Source organism: Cherax quadricarinatus, chromosome 76 (assembly GCF_038502225.1).
Source record: "Cherax quadricarinatus isolate ZL_2023a chromosome 76, ASM3850222v1, whole genome shotgun sequence".
NCBI lineage: Eukaryota > Metazoa > Arthropoda > Malacostraca > Decapoda > Parastacidae > Cherax > Cherax quadricarinatus.
The window spans coordinates 19,549,336-19,566,109 of record NC_091367.1 but is presented as its reverse complement, the minus strand read 5'-3'; the positions used below and the strand labels follow the sequence as shown (position 1 = coordinate 19,566,109).

At 39.1% G+C, this 16,774-nt stretch overlaps 1 protein-coding gene across 1 annotated transcript in view; it reads right to left on the bottom strand.

The window, feature by feature from the left end:
• The window catches only part of LOC138854952 (uncharacterized), a 38,392-nt gene extending 22,057 nt beyond the window's left edge, over positions 1 to 16,335 (bottom strand). Inside the window, exons 1-3 of the mRNA XM_070101106.1 lie at positions 16,145 to 16,335; positions 2,296 to 2,417; positions 432 to 561 (exon numbers count right to left, since the gene is read on the bottom strand). Coding sequence (XP_069957207.1) covers positions 432 to 561; positions 2,296 to 2,412 — 247 coding nt within the window. The 5' untranslated portion in view covers positions 2,413 to 2,417; positions 16,145 to 16,335. The remainder of the gene's footprint in view (positions 1 to 431; positions 562 to 2,295; positions 2,418 to 16,144) is intronic.
• Positions 16,336 to 16,774: the final 439 nt, after the last annotated feature.

The window sequence follows — 16,774 nt, the reverse complement described above, 5'->3', positions numbered from 1 at the left end:
TTTCATGTAAAAAATTTTTTTTGTTTTAATACTTCTGGGTGTCAGGAACGGATTAATTGTATTTATATTATTTCTTATGGGGAAAATTGATTCGCAAATCGTAAATTTCGTGTATAGTAGCTCCTCCAGGAATGGATTAATTACGAAAAACGAGGGACCACTGTATATATTATATATATATATATATATATATATATATATATATATATATATATATATATTTATATTAAACAATTCAGTTTAAAGATATCATTTTAATTTTTTTGATGATTCATTGGTTAACTGAAGTTCCAAATTATGTGATATTACACGCAGTTAGAATCCGAGGAAAAAAGGTATAGGGAAAGCCTTGTCTACGCCACATTTGAGAGAGAACAAGGTGTTGGACTGTACTACCACAAAACCTCCACAGATCTTACACTTACACTTACCCATGACACAGAAGAGTGTGCAGTTGGGGTTATTGAAGCAAATGCTGCCACACTGAACTGAGGAAGCTGCAACCATTGTTGTCTGTTGCAACAGACAAGTGTTTGCATCTGGTGGGAGACTTGCTGCTACCTGCCAGGAACATTGGAGAATGTTATGCATGAACAATGTCACCTCAGGTAAGATACTGTGCTAGTTGTTCAAGTATAACTGAGAAAATTGTAAGCATCAATTTCTAATTCGCTTTAATTAAGAGCACTCTCAGAGTACGTGCAACTTTCTGTCATGTGTAATGCAACAAGTTGCAAACAGGAAATGTGTGTCAAATGTATTTCTACTAATAGGGAATAAATTATTTTGGCCAATTATATTAGACCTACTAATGAACCGAAAATTATCTAATGTTAAACAACTATTTAGAAAATGTAGCATAATAACACAAGACGTGTGCAAAGAATAACAGTAGAGTACTGGGAGGTAAGTAAGTAAGTTTATTCAGGTATACACAAATACAGTTACATAGAATTATCATACATAGCAGCATATGTGTAGAGAACCTAGGATAACCCAAAAAAGTCAGACAGAGTGACTTATTTCCATTGGGGTAAACTGTGTGGAGTATAATAACAAGAGTATTAAGAGGTAAACTGCTCTATTTCACTATGATATCAGCTCATTTTCAACTAACTAGCGATGAGTCTACAGAGTTTTTTACAATCATCTCTGAATTTTTTTTTTTATAAACAGAGCTGTAAGGTCAGCAGTGGTCAGTCATCTGCAAAGAATTCCTGCTTGTGAAAAATATTTTAGCTATGTTTAAACTAGATGTAGACACTGCTTCAGTATCTCCTCCTTCCTCTGTGTTATACTTATGATAACTCCACACCTTCTATCATTAAGCTCCGAATTCTCTGCATAACATTCACTCCACTCTTTGCCCTCAAACACAGCGTCTTCACTACCGCCTCCAGCCTCCTCACTGCGACACTTGTTGACATCTCTCAGTTACATATGTTGTCAGTAAAGTGTTGGCCGCTGGAAACAGAGCTGAGAGGACGCACTTAGGTCTCCTTTTACACGCGATGTTGCAATAAATTTTATTTCCATTTAGCTAAGACCAATCAATGACATGCCAGCAATTTTAAATTGTTTTTGTAACTGTTACTCAGGGACTCGTGTACTTTTTAGTACATTTCTCACATGTATATACTTGAAGGAGTTCACAGATCTCCAGAGTCATCCTTCATCTCATTTTTCTGTCAGCTGCTGTCTGGCTGGAAGACAGTTTTCTCAGGGATTACCTGGAGAGTTTACCTGGAGAGAGTTCCGGGGGTCAACGCCCCCGCGGCCCAGTCTGTGACCAGGCCTCCTGGTGGATCAGAGCCTGATCAACCAGGCTGAAGCTACAGGTTAGGTAAGGATGATGATGATCCCTTCACAATAACACACTGTTCACTAGACATTCTGATAATACCATGTATCCACACACAGATATGCCTATGGTTGGGCTGTCACTTTCCTGTATAAATGTAATACTAACACCTCTCTGTTCATTATACATTTGATCCGTGTTACATATTATGAGTAATGATGCTATATATGTTCAAAGTTATTTTAGTTCATTAGTTATATCAAGTGAAACATTGATTTCTCGGACAGCGAAGAACCTGAAACAACTATAATTTGCATAAAAAAAACCATACCACGAGTGGGGTTAGAACCCCTCGATTAGAGTCACAAAACTCCAGACCGACGCGTTAGCCACTGTACCATGTTAACTTACATACTACTAAACCTACAAATGCTAACTGAAGGAGGTGGTGATAACAGTGGTGGAAGAGGCCAGATAACACTGACTACACTTACTTTAGTGAAGGACTGAGCAGTAAGAGTGGCAGCAGAAGCTGAGAAGGAGAGTACTGTGACACAGACAATGATCATCTTCTGCCACACTGCTCGATCTTCTGTACCGAAACACTTCATTCTGTCTAAAACAGAAGTTTTCCTTAGTGAAAATTAAAATAATATTTCAGGTATAACCTGATTAACGTAGATGTATTAAATAACATAATATTAAATAATGTGAGTTAAAAAGAGGCTTCAGATAAAGCAAGTTACTCAAATTTCGAAATTTAATTTTGAATATCATGCATTTTTTATGCATAAGATTGAATTAAATCAAAAGAACATAACATTGACGAGATGATAATAAGACACCTGTGCAATACCTGTGTAACACCTGTGTAACACCAGAGTAACACCTGGTTGCTGCTTTTAGAGACATTTAATCTATGAATTAGACACATGTGCAACATTTGGGTATCTTTAATGAGGAAATGTTTCGCCACACAGTGGCTTCATCAGTCCATACAAAGGAGAATGGTGAAAAACAGGAGGAGTTTGAGGTAATCAGTCCCTTAGCCTTGAGTCGATGTAATCAGTCTATCAATCTTGAAAAGAATGCAGCATAAGTGCGAGAAAGTGGCTTATATATTGTACAAAGGTGAGGTACAGCAGTCGTAGGTGGTATCACATTGACAAATCCAAATGTGGAAGTAGGTCATGACTAAAGGTTAGACAAGTGAAAAATTCCCTGTATTAAGATCACAAGATGTTGCAGTGTCTGATAGGAATGTAGAGAAATGGTTGCATATGTGTCTAATTTATCAACTTGTCGGTTCTCTGAACCATTTCTCTATATTCCTGACAGACACGGCAACATCTTGGTAATCCCACTTATTGTGTTGTCTCAGTGTACTCGTGGCGCCGCTGCTTTTCATTGGGGGTAATGATGCATCTCCTGCCGATGTCACTGAAAAAAAGGTTGGTCTAGACTTAAACTCTGGACCTGAAGCACAGTGTCTCAGGAAACACAACCTTCAGGAAATGTTAGAAACCACTAGTTCTAAATATGATTCTGTGAACAGAGTTGCAGTGAGTTACGGGATGTGTCTTCCAGCTCAATAACACATAGTCTACTCTTAACGAACAGAGGAGATCAGTTTTTCTTCCGGACAAAGAAGAGAGGAGAGGTGTTGCTTCGATGATATCCAGCCAGTAAGAGAGAGAGAGACAGATAAAGAGAGAGAGAAGCAACGCTGCAAGTACGAAATCAGCCTTTGTACCGGCTTACCACACACCCCTCAATAATTATTGGGGGGCGTATGGTAAGTGACAGAGCAGTTTAGCTGCACGGGCAGCCAAATAAAAATTATAATTTGAAAGCACACAGTGTAGTTCATGCATGACATCCTACCTATAAAGCAGCTAATACAATTAAGCATTTTTTATGTAGCTATTAACGAGAATAACATTAGGAATATAATATTAGATGATAAAGGATATGCACCAAAATAAATGAATAATTTTTTCTGAAGACGACACACACACACACACACACACACACACACACACACACACACACACACACACACACACACACACACACACAAATCCCAACACTTGATGAAGTATCAATTACTCAGTAATCCTTAAGAGCTAAAATTTACTAACTCTTGCTTGAATATCACTCTATCAACAATGCTCAACCATCTTCCTAAAATTCCACTTATCTCGAATCATATATCTGGCATAAGTACCATTTGATATTTGTAACCTTTCTTACACAGTAAAAATAATTCACTTAACCATATTAAATTTATTTATTTAATGTTTCTGATATGTGTATCACAAAGCCTCGTGTTGACATTCCTTTCCATTAAGGTTTTAGTCTTGATCCACAAACTTTCTCACCAAATTATATTCTGTTTATCATGCATTTATTTGTAAAATACAACTTTTGTATACATCTGTGTATCATGTTGATGTTATTAATGTAATTCTGTTTATGACTATAAAGTCAAATATATAAATATTGCTTTATACCGAAGTGTTTTCTGCACGTTAAGGTGTATTTAATTTATTATTCTGTCTCTGGCACACTGCTAGTTGTTTTATTGATATGTATTACTGCTATATTATTAGTGAATAACAGCATGGTACACAATAACAACAGGTTGGTAAGACACAGGCAACAGTTAGACGTATTTAATCCGAAACGTATCGTCTACACATTAGGCTTCTTCAAGTCTTCAGCCTACTTTCTGTACTCGACTGAAGAAGATTTAGACAAATGTGCAATATCTGGGTATTTTTATTGTAGAAGTTTCGCCATCCAGGGGCTTTATCAAAAGATGAGGTAATCAGTCCCTCAGCCTTGGAGTTGGTGTGAAGAGGGACTGATTACCTGATCTTTTGTATATAGTTCTAGACTGAAGAAGCCTACTGTGTAGACGATACGTTTCGGATTAAACATGCCTAACTGTTGGCTATGTGTCTAACAATATTATTAGTCTTTACCCCTGTTGCATTTTGTTTATTGACTGTATAACTACAGTCATGTTATTCTGTTAGCTAAGTTGATTATTTACACTCTGGTGTCTAATTATACCATCTTCTATAATATTTTCTACGTACCTATTATATATATTTTTAGCACACTCGTTTATATTAATAATTCATTTTCTGATTAATTTTAATCGGTTTTTTACAGTCTCAAATTTTGGCAATTTGATTTATTTATACTACCATTAATAGTGCCGCATCTGACTCTTAAACTGCAATAAATAGGATTATTTTTTTTATATTTACACACTGGTACTTTGGATTATATTTTTTTTGCACTTGCATCACATTTTATCTTCGTGTTATATTCCATTATATTTAATTAATATTTTAGTGAGCGTATTGTTACTATATACAAAGTTAAACTAACCTACCATCTTTATTTTTTTTAATTTAAAATATTTTCAGTTCTGCTGCAATATTCTCTATAATCTTTTCCAATTATTTCATTTAGATTTATTTTAAGACTCAAATTATCTTAGAGATGCGACTCATCCTTCCTCTGATATTCCGTATTGTACAGTACAGTTCACTATCATAAGATTCTTGTGCAGAATTTAGGAATCTTCATTCAGGAAATATTTCTCCAGCCAGTAACTTCCTCAGTTTAGTCGAGAAGAACACAGGAAGATAAGGTAATTTTTGTGTTAATATTCCACTGTTCTTCTCTGTACTGAACTTATGAAGTCATTGACTGGTGAAATGTTTTTAGAATAATTCCGAAAATGTTGAACAAGATATTCGTTTGTCAGTTTTCTAAAATCATTTATATGAATGTTAATATTGATCCTTAACGCAGTTTACTATGATTATTTAAGACCAACACAGTTAGCCAAATAAGAATTATAGTACTGTGGTTGTAGTGGTAGTACTGTGGTTGTAGTGGTAGTACTGTGGTTGTAGCGGTAGTACTGTGGTTGTAGTGGTAGTACTGTGGTTGTAGTGGTAGTACTGTGGTTGTAGTGGTAGTACTGTGGTTGTAGTGGTAGTACTGTGGTTGTAGTGGTAGTACTGTGGTTGTAGTGGTAGTACTGTGGTTGTAGTGGTAGTACTGTGATTGTAGTGGTAGTACTGTGGTTGTAGTGGGTAGTGCTGTGGTTGTAGTGGTTGTACTGTGGTTGTAGTAGTAGTACTGTGGTTGTAGTGGTAGTACTGTGGTTGTAGTGGTAGTACTGTGGTTGTAGTGGTAGTACTGTGGTTGTAGCGGTAGTACTGTGGTTGTAGTGGTAGTACTGTGGTTGTAGTGGGTAGTACTGTGGTTGTAGTGGTAGTACTGTGGTTGTAGTGGTAGTACTGTGGTTGTAGTGGTAGTACTGTGGTTTTAGTGGTAGTACTGTGGTTGTAGCGGTAGTACTGTGGTTGTAGTGGTAGTACTGTGGTTGTAGTGGGTAGTACTATGGTTGTAGTGGTAGTACTGTGGTTGTAGTGGTAGTACTGTGGTTGTAGTGGTAGTACTGTGGTTGTAGTGGTAGTACTGTGGTTGTAGTGGGTAGTACTGTGGTTGTAGTGGTAGTACTGTGGTTGTAGTGGTAGTACTGTGGTTGTAGTGGTAGTACTGTGGTTGTAGTGGGTAGTACTGTGGTTGTAGTGGTAGTACTGTGGTTGTAGTGGTAGTACTGTGGTTGTAGTGGTAGTACTGTGGTTGTAGTGGTAGTACTGTGGTTGTAGTGGTAGTACTGTGGTTGTAGTGGGTAGTACTGTGGTTGTAGTGGTAGTACTGTGGTTGTAGTGGTAGTACTGTGGTTGTAGTGGTAGTACTGTGGTTGTAGTGGTAGTACTATGGTTGTAGTGGTAGTACTGTGGTTGTAGTGGTAGTACTGTGGTTGTAGTGGTAGTACTGTGGTTGTAGTGGTAGTACTGTGATTGTAGTGGTAGTACTGTGGTTGTAGTGGTAGTAATGTGGTTGTAGTGGTAGTACTGTGGTTGTAGTGGTAGTACTGTGGTTGTAGTGGTAGTACTGTGGTTGTAGTGGTAGTACTGTGGTTGTAGTGGTAGTACTGTGGTTGTAGTGGTAGTACTGTGGTTGTTGTGGGTAGTACTATGGTTGTAGTGGTAGTAGTGTGGTTGTAGTGGTAGTACTGTGGTTGTAGTGGTAGTACTGTGGTTGTAGTGGTAGTACTGTGGTTGTAATGGTAGTACTGTGATTGTAGTGGTAGTACTGTGGTTGTAGTGGTAGTACTGTGGTTGTAGTGGTAGTACTGTGGTTGTAGCGGTAGTATTGTGGTTGTAGTGGTAGTACTGTGGTTGTAGTGGTAGTACTGTGGTTGTAGTGGTAGTACTGTGGTTGTAGTGGTAGTACTGTGGTTGTTGTGGGTAGTACTATGGTTGTAGTGGTAGTACTGTGGTTGTAGTGGTAGTACTGTGGTTGTAGTGGTAGTACTGTGGTTGTAGTGGTAGTACTGTGGTTGTAGTGGGTAGTACTGTGGTTGTAGTGGTAGTACTGTGGTTGTAGTGGTAGTACTGTGGTTGTAGTGGTAGTACTGTGGTTATAGTGGTTGTACTGTGGTTGTAGTGGTTGTACTGTGGTTGTAGTGGTAGTACTGTGGTTGTAGTGGTAGTACTTTGGTTGTAGTGGTAGTACTGTGGTTGTTGTGGGTAGTACTATGGTTGTAGTGGTAGTACTGTGGTTGTAGTGGTAGTACTGTGGTTGTAGTGGTAGTACTGTGGTTGTAGTGGTAGTACTGTGGTTGTAGTGGTAGTACTGTGGTTGTTGTGGGTAGTACTATGGTTGTAGTGGTAGTACTATGGTTGTAGTGGTAGTACTGTGGTTGTAGTGGTAGTACTGTGGTTGTAGTGGTAGTACTCTGGTTGTAGTGGGTAGTACTGTGGTTGTAGTGGTAGCACTGTGGTTGTAGTGGTAGTACTGTGGTTGTAGTGGTAGTACTGTGGTTGTAGTGGTAGTACTGTGGTTGTAGTGGTAGTACTGTGGTTGTAGTGGTAGTACTGTGGTTGTAGTGGTAGTACTGTGGTTGTAGTGGTAGTACTCTGGTTGTAGTGGGTAGTACTGTGGTTGTAGTGGGTAGTACTGTGGTTGTAGTGGTAGCACTGTGGTTGTAGTGGTAGTACTGTGGTTGTAGTGGGTAGTACTGTGGTTGTAGTGGGTAGTACTGTGGTTGTAGTGGGTAGTACTGTGGTTGTAGTGGTAGTACTGTGGTTGTAGTGGGTAGTACTGTGGTTGTAGTGGTAGTACTGTGGTTGTAGTGGTAGTACTGTGGTTGTAGTGGTAGTACTGTGGTTGTAGTGGTTGTACTGTGGTTGTAGTGGTTGTACTGTGGTTGTAGTGGTAGTACTGTGGTTGTAGTGGTAGTACTTTGATTGTAGTGGTAGTACTGTGGTTGTAGTGGTAGTACTGTGGTTGTAGTGGGTAGTACTGTGGTTGTAGTGGTAGTACTGTGGTTGTAGTGGTAGTACTGTGGTTGTAGTGGTTGTACTGTGGTTGTAGTGGTAGTACTGTGGTTGTAGTGGTAGTACTTTGATTGTAGTGGTAGTACTGTGGTTGTAGTGGTAGTACTGTGGTTGTAGTGGTTGTACTGTGGTTGTAGTGGTAGTACTTTGATTGTAGTGGTAGTACTGTGGTTGTAGTGGTAGTACTGTGGTTGTAGTGGTAGTATTGTGGTTGTAGTGGTAGTACTTTGATTGTAGTGGTAGTACTGTGGTTGTAGTGGTAGTACTGTGGTTGTAGTGGTAGTACTGTGGTTGTAGTGGTAGTACTGTGGTTGTAGTGGTAGTACTGTGGTTGTAGTGGTAGTACTGTGGTTGTAGTGGTAGTACTGTGGTTGTAGTGGTAGTACTGTGGTTGTAGTGGTAGTACTGTGGTTGTAGTGGTAGTACTGTGGTTGTAGTGGTAGTACTGTGATTGTAGTGGTAGTACTGTGGTTGTAGTGGGTAGTACTCTGGTTGTAGTGGGTAGTACTGTGGTTGTAGTGGTAGTACTGTGGTTGTAGTGGTAGTACTGTGGTTGTAGTGGTAGTACTGTGGTTGTAGTGGTAGTACTGTGGTTGTAGTGGTAGTACTGTGGTTGTAGTGGTAGTACTGTGGTTGTAGTGGTAGTACTGTGATTGTAGTGGTAGTACTGTGGTTGTAGTGGGTAGTACTGTGGTTGTAGTGGTAGTGCTGTGGTTGTAGTGGTTGTACTGTGGTTGTAGTAGTACTGTGGTTGTAGTGGTAGTACTGTGGTTGTAGTGGTAGTACTGTGGTTGTAGTGGTAGTACTGTGGTTGTTGTGGGTAGTACTGTGGTTGTAGTGGTAGTACTGTGGTTGTAGTGGTAGTACTGTGGTTGTAGTGGTAGTACTGTGGTTGTAGTGGTAGTACTGTGGTTGTAGTGGTAGTACTGTGGTTGTAGTGGTTGTACTGTGGTTGTAGTGGTTGTACTGTGGTTGTAGTGGTAGTACTGTGGTTGTAGTGGTAGTACTTTGATTGTAGTGGTAGTACTGTGGTTGTTGTGGGTAGTACTATGGTTGTAGTGGTAGTACTGTGGTTGTAGTGGTAGTACTGTGGTTGTAGTGGTAGTACTGTGGTTGTAGTGGTAGTACTGTGGTTGTAGTGGTTGTACTGTGGTTGTAGTGGTAGTACTGTGGTTGTAGTGGGTAGTACTATGGTTGTAGTGGTAGTACTGTGGTTGTAGTGGTAGTACTGTGGTTGTAGTGGTAGTACTGTGGTTGTAGTGGTAGTACTGTGGTTGTAGTGGTAGTACTGTGGTTGTAGTGGTAGTACTGTGATTGTAGTGGTAGTACTGTGGTTGTAGTGGTAGTACTGTGGTTGTAGTGGTAGTACTGTGGTTGTAGTGGTAGTACTGTGGTTGTAGTGGTAGTACTGTGGTTGTAGTGGTAGTACTGTGGTTGTAGTGGTAGTACTGTGATTGTAGTGGTAGTACTGTGATTGTAGTGGTAGTACTGTGGTTGTAGTGGTAGTACTGTGGTTGTAGTGGTAGTACTGTGGTTGTAGTGTTAGTACTGTGGTTGTAGTGGTAGTACTGTGGTTGTAGCGGTAGTACTGTGGTTGTAGTGGTAGTACTGTGGTTGTAGTGGTAGTACTGTGGTTGTAGTGGTAGTACTGTGGTTTTAGTGGGTAGTACTATGGTTGTAGTGGTAGTACTGTGGTTGTAGTGGTAGTACTGTGGTTGTAGTGGTAGTACTGTGGTTGTAGTGGGTAGTACTGTGGTTGTAGTGGTAGTACTGTGGTTGTGGTGGTAGTACTGTGGTTGTAGTGGGTAGTACTGAGGTTGTAGTGGTAGTACTCTGGTTGTAGTGGTAGTAGTGTGGTTGTAGAGGGTAGTACTGTGGTTATAGGGGGTAGTACTGAGGTTGTAGTGGTGGTACTGTGATTGTAGTGGTAGTACTGTGGTTGTAGTAGTACTATGGTTGTAGTGGGTAGTACTATGGTTGTAGTGGGTAGTACCGTGGTTGTAGTAGTACTATGGTTGTAGTGGGTAGTACTGTGGTTGTGGGTAGTACTGAGGTTGTAGACTGCTTGTTGAGGCGGGTATTCAAACAGTAGGAGGCTGAAATTAATCCTCGAGATACCACTGCCACGAGTGTCCTGCAATCGCGAGAGAAACATGTAGGTCAGCTGCATGCGTGTTTCTGTAGGATCGCTGGCTCAAGTGGTAAGGCAATACGTACATTGTGCTGCCTCTGGAGGAGGTATAACGTTCGTAGGGTCGAGTCCTGGCCTGCCGCAGCTTGGTAAATGAGATATATATATATATATATATATATATATATATATATATATATATATATATATATATATATATATATATATATATATATATATATAATATGCATTTAATAAGATCACAGTAAACAGGTGATTTCAGAATATGCAAAACAACCACTGTGAAAGAATAGAGAAATTCCAAGCGCTTTCGTGACTACTCACATTATCAAGGAACAATAAAAGTAATGCATCAGAGGAAGGCATATAAAGGGTCTAGACCACACCTCACTATCACATCCCACAACAAAGCATCACCTGACGCGCGACTCATAAGAAAGAGAACACTGCAGCAGGTCTGCTGCAGTGTTATTTGTCCGACATTGGACAAATAATAAATTTTAAAATTCTTAATTCTTTTGTAGAATAGTTTGTGGGTTGCGTGAAGGACCTGCCTAGTTTGGCCAGCGGACTTACTGCAGTGTTCTCTTTCTTATGAGTCACGCGTCAGGTGTTGCTTTGTTGTGGGATGTGATAATGAGGTGTGGTCTAGACCCTTTATATGCCTTCCTCTGATGAATTACTTTTATTGTTCCTGGATAATGTGAGTAGTCACGAAGGCGCTTGGAATTTCTCTATTCTTTCACAGTGGTTGTTTTGCATATATATATATATATATATATATATATATATATATATATATATATATATATATATATATATATATATATATATATATGCAATAAGATCATAGTAAGCAGGTAATTTCAGAATATGCAAAACAACCACTGTGAAAGAATAGAGAAATTCCAAGCGCTTTCATGACTACTCACATTATCACGAGAACTGAACAAAGTATAAATCCCTTTATCCACTGTACCAACAATCCTTAAACACCAGGCAATCAACAGATTCAAAACCAATTATTTTGGGATTAATATATGGACTGCTTGTGAAGGCTGATACCCCAAACAGGATGACGTTGAAATTAGTCTCTAAGGTTCTACGACCAAGTATGTCCTTGCACCAGGGAAAAGACGCTCAGTACTGTTGAGCGCCTGGTGTTTAAGAATTGTTAGTCCAGTGGATAGAGGGATGTGTACTTTGTTCAGTTCTCACATGGCTAGGCATGGGAATGCAGGATCGAGTCCTGGCTGAATCTTCAGCTCAGGTATTTTCACACATCTTCATGCATCGTTAGAAGCTGTGCAGTGTTGCAAGAGTAGCAACAATATAAACGAAAGGAAGTTTTCTGGGAGTAAGGTAGCGTGGCGACATCAGCCAGCTTCTCTCACGTATGGATTACAGTGGAGACGACCTCTAAGGTTTACAGAATGCGCTAAACGGAATAATAGGAGATTTAATAGCTAGACCTATGCTACATCTAATCTCCTTCAACAGGTCATGTGACATAAGAGATTTTGTTGGACTAGTGGGTAATATACATACAAAACATTGATGTATAAGTAAACTTATAATTAATAAAAGAGTCGAATGTGCTTATTTGTACGTCCTGGGAGGTTCTAGGATGTTCTAGGTAATGCTCAGACGAATATCTTCATATATTCCTAAGTACTGCCTACCAATATCCTCATTATCAATTATTATGACTGTAACTTATGCAGCTGTACCTAAATGGGTTTACTATTACTGGTTATACACGATGAATGAAGCCTGCTGATAGCTGGGGTAAACACTGGACAAATTTCATCTAATCCTCACGAGGCTCCATGCCATAATGAACAATCTTTCAGTTTTGTTTAGCACTGCTGGTTAAGGGTGTTCACAACACACTCCATTCCATGGGTTGCAAGAACTCGAGTTCGTACAACCCATAAGTTGAATTATACCTGGAGTTTACCTGGAGAGAGTTCCGGGGGTCAACGCCCCCGCGGCCCGGTCTGTGACCAGGCCTCCTGGTGGATCAGAGCCTGATCAACCAGGCTGTTGCTGCTGGCTGCACGCAAACCAACGTACGAGCCACAGCCCGGCTGGTCAGGAACCGACTTTAGGTGCTTGTCCAGTGCCAGCTTGAAGACTGCCAGGGGTCTGTTGGTAATCCCCCTTATGTATGCTGGGAGGCAGTTGAACAGTCTCGGGCCCCTGACACTTATTGTATGGTCTCTTAACGTGCTAGTGACACCCTTGCTTTTCATTGGGGGGGATGTTGCATCGTCTGCCGAGTCTTTTGCTTTCGTAGTGAGTGATTTTCGTGTGCAAGTTCGGTACTAGTCCCTCTAGGATTTTCCAGGTGTATATAATCATGTATCTCTCCCTCCTGCGTTCCAGGGAATACAGTTTTAGGAACCTCAAGCGCTCCCAGTAATTGAGGTGTTTTATCTTCGTTATGCGCGCCGTGAAGGTTCTCTGTACATTTTCTAGGTCAGCAGTTTCACCTGCCTTGAAAGGTGCTGTTAGTGTGCAGCAATATTCCAGCCTAGATAGAACAAGTGACCTGAAGAGTGTCATCATGGGCTTGGCCTCCCTAGTTTTGAAGGTTCTCATTATCCATCCTGTCATTTTTCTAGCAGATGCGATTGATACAATGTTATGGTCCTTGAAGGTGAGATCCTCCGACATGATCACTCCCAGGTCTTTGACGTTGGTGTTTCGCTTTATTTTGTGGCCAGAATTTGTTTTGTACTCTGATGAAGATTTAATTTCCTCATGTTTACCATATCTGAGTAATTGAAATTTCTCATCGTTGAACTTCATATTGTTTTCTGCAGCCCACTGAAAGATTCGGTTGATGTCCGCCTGGAGCCTTGCAGTGTCTGCAATGGAAGATGACATTCTCATCATGTTTCGACACCAAGCATTCATTTACGTTTATTTCCACGATGGAACCGTTGGATACAATGATCTGGGCAGCCCACCAGGGTGGGTGTTTGCAAGAACTGACTTGGTTGAAGATAGCATTTGACTCCTGCCCCATCTTGAAGGAGTATTGATGTTGCGATAATCTGTTTTCCAGAGGTTTACAGTTTGTCCTATATATGAAAGAGGGAAAAGAATGCATGGGAGCTTGTAGACACCACCAGTATCAGATGGTGTGCTCGTAATAAACCTGTGTTTCACTGTACCCTTTTTTTTTTTTTTTTTAAGGTAATTTTTATAATGATCTTTTTTTTTTTTTTTTTTTTTTAGTGCGTTGCACAGGCTGGCCAATTTTCATTATAGGGTAAAACTAGTACATTTTCCATGGAAGGCATTTCATTAGGTTCTGTCCTGTAGAAAGTATTTCTAGCTGACAATAATGCCTTCTCAAATTCTCTGAGATATCTCATTTTTTGTGGCTATGTTAAATTGTTAAATATCTTACTGATTTCAACTTCTAAATTCTCCTAGCTGCAGATATATAAGGTTCTCAAGAACATTGCAAGGAATACACTTCTCTTAACCTTAGACTCATAAATGGATTAATAGTGAATGTATGACGACACATTGGCTAACTTCCTGTATACTGTAAATTTAAATATTTTGTCAACACTATTAAAACATGTAGGAAAGGTACAGCGTTGTCTATGAAAGAGATATTTATGTTCTGTGTTATACCTGTAAGTTCTGATGTAGGTGCCAAGGAAGAATTTCAGAACTGGGTTTATGTTAGAATTTGCTGTCATTTATATTGAGTATACACAAATAACCCGCACATAAAAGAGAGAAGCTTACGACGACGTTTCGGTCCGACTTGGACCATTGACAAAGTCACACTGTGTGACTTTGTCACACCGAAACGTCGTCGTAAGCTTCTCTCTTTTATGTGCGGGTTATTTGTGTATCGTTCCAGTCACGGTATTGTGCCTTTTTGTTATATATTGAGTATACACAAAAGTGTGAGTGAATATTAGTAATGTTGAATAAGATTAAACTCTTGAAAAGTGATGGAGTGTGTTGTCTGACAATAGACTGGATAATCATTCGTACAGCAACTATTCGCTGAGTTATTTTTGTTTTTAGATTAGTTGTAGTTGATCCACAGACACAAATGCCACAAGTGAGGTAAGGATGAATGCAGTGCCTTTTGAGGTACACAGTAATGTATTTTAGAAATGCTGCTTACTGATCTGAAGACTTTTTTATATTTTGGAAGTAGGTATTGAACTTCAAGTTGCAGAAGAGGTGAAGAATGAGACACTTGTGCAACACTTCTGTATTTTTTTCGTGGAAACTTGTCTCTGGCCAGTGGCTTCCTCAGTCCATTATAGAGAAGAATGATGGATGATCAGCAGGAGTATGAGGTGGTCAGTCCCTCAGCCTGGAGTCAATGGACTAGTCCATTAACCCTTAATGAAAGTATAGCATATACTCGGAGAAGTAACTTATATATTACAGACATGTGAGGCGAAGCAAGCGAGGCGAGAAATCTACTGGTTGAAGTACGTCATGCCTATAGGCTAGACAAAAGAAGAATGACCTGTTTCAAAATCTCAAGATGTTGCTGTGTCTGATAGGAAATGAAGATAAATGGTTCAGAGAGAAGGTGATACAGGCGGAGACCTTGAGTATCTTTAAAAAGATAGACAAATATATGAGAGGGAGGGGCTGGGTTTGATTGGTGTCGTGGGTAAATTCTTGGATAGCTTTGGGAAGGGGTGATTTTGATAGGGACCTGTCTTGTATGGACCGATAGGCCTTCTGCAGTGTTCCTCCATTCTTATGTTCCTATGTTAACTCTGAACTTGGAATTCCACACAAGTGACATGGTTATATTCCGTCATACAGTGATCGTAAACATTTAACGAAGACGACCGAGTAACCTTATACCCAGTCCTTATAAATGTCCACAAATTTTGTGGACATTTATAAGGACTGGGTATATCCTATAGAGGATAAAATATTGATTTAAACTAAGCATGGTTGTTTTCAAGCAATAATATATTATGGAAGCGAAGAAATACATATACAAATCAGACTAAGTTGTGAAACTACATCAATACCATATAACTGCTCGAATATTATATAATATAAAAACACAGAGTCTATAATGCAGTATTCTGCAGAATTTTTAATAAATTCACTTACAGAATAAAGAGAGAAGATTTCTTATTTAAATCATGCAGCGACCGAAACAAATCTAGAATGAATAATTAGTCACAAAACCTAGTCACAAGGGGTCAGTGTCGCCTTGAAAATTTAATAACTTTATTCAGTAAAGAATTTAAGGTTGAGGTTCATGATGATAATGATGATCTTTATTAGGACTTTAATATATATTTTACTGTATTTTAAGATGATTTAATAAGAGAAAATTCTTATTTAAGATACGTCAGGAAATTGGGTATTTTGATCTGAGAATAACTTGCAATCTTATGTAAACTATTAATGTATTTATTTTTTGTTAGTTATTTATAGAAATTCAAATAGTCTAATGTATATGCTGTACTATTCATTTGTCTAAAAAAAATTAGGTTAATAGCCACCCTTCTTATTTAATATAAATGAATCAGTGTGAATATTGAATAACGGATGCGGTTGAAAATAATTCCATTTTTCTTAAGTAATAAAAGTTAAATAACAGAGTCTCTGAGAGATGTTATTGTAAGTAACTTAAGTTCTTCTATGACCACAAACATTACTTGTTATAATATTTATCTTACGTTAACTTGTGGCTCAATCTCGTCACTCACTGTTGTTTGAAGCTCCGTCACTTACTTCTGTCTGAACTCCGCAGCTTCCGTTGTTCAGTACTGTTTGAAGCTACCGTTACTTTGGGTTGTCTGTAGCTTCCGTCACTCTGGACTCTGCTGCTCCCGTCACTCAGTGTTAGCGCTGTGCTGTCTGCATCAACAGAGTATGGAATAGTACGTATCACGTACAGTGGCCAAATGCCGCCAGTAAATAGAATTCTCAAGCACGAAGGTCACCTGCGATAACCAGGTGGAGTTGCCAGGTGCAAAGTAACTCTCTGGTGACCAGGTGGGTTGATATAATGTCTGAATAATTACTGAAATTTCGTTGTTGTTAGAGTATATGTATCAAGTCAAATAATGTGAAAACACCGTATTATGATTGCATATTATTACCCGGTATTAATATTACGAATTACATTGATTTGAACAATATTAAAAATTGTATAGTTACACTACTTAAAGACAGATATATAACACACTAAGTCACAAAGGAGTACATTGAGAAGGCAAATACTAAGAAACTATATAATCCATATCAAAGCTATTCGTCTTCAAAAGTACTGTTAACAGTCTAGCCCATAAGGATACAACAGACTTGTGTGGTCCTTAAGATGAATAACACTTGTGTGGTCTTCAAGATGCATCGGAAGGG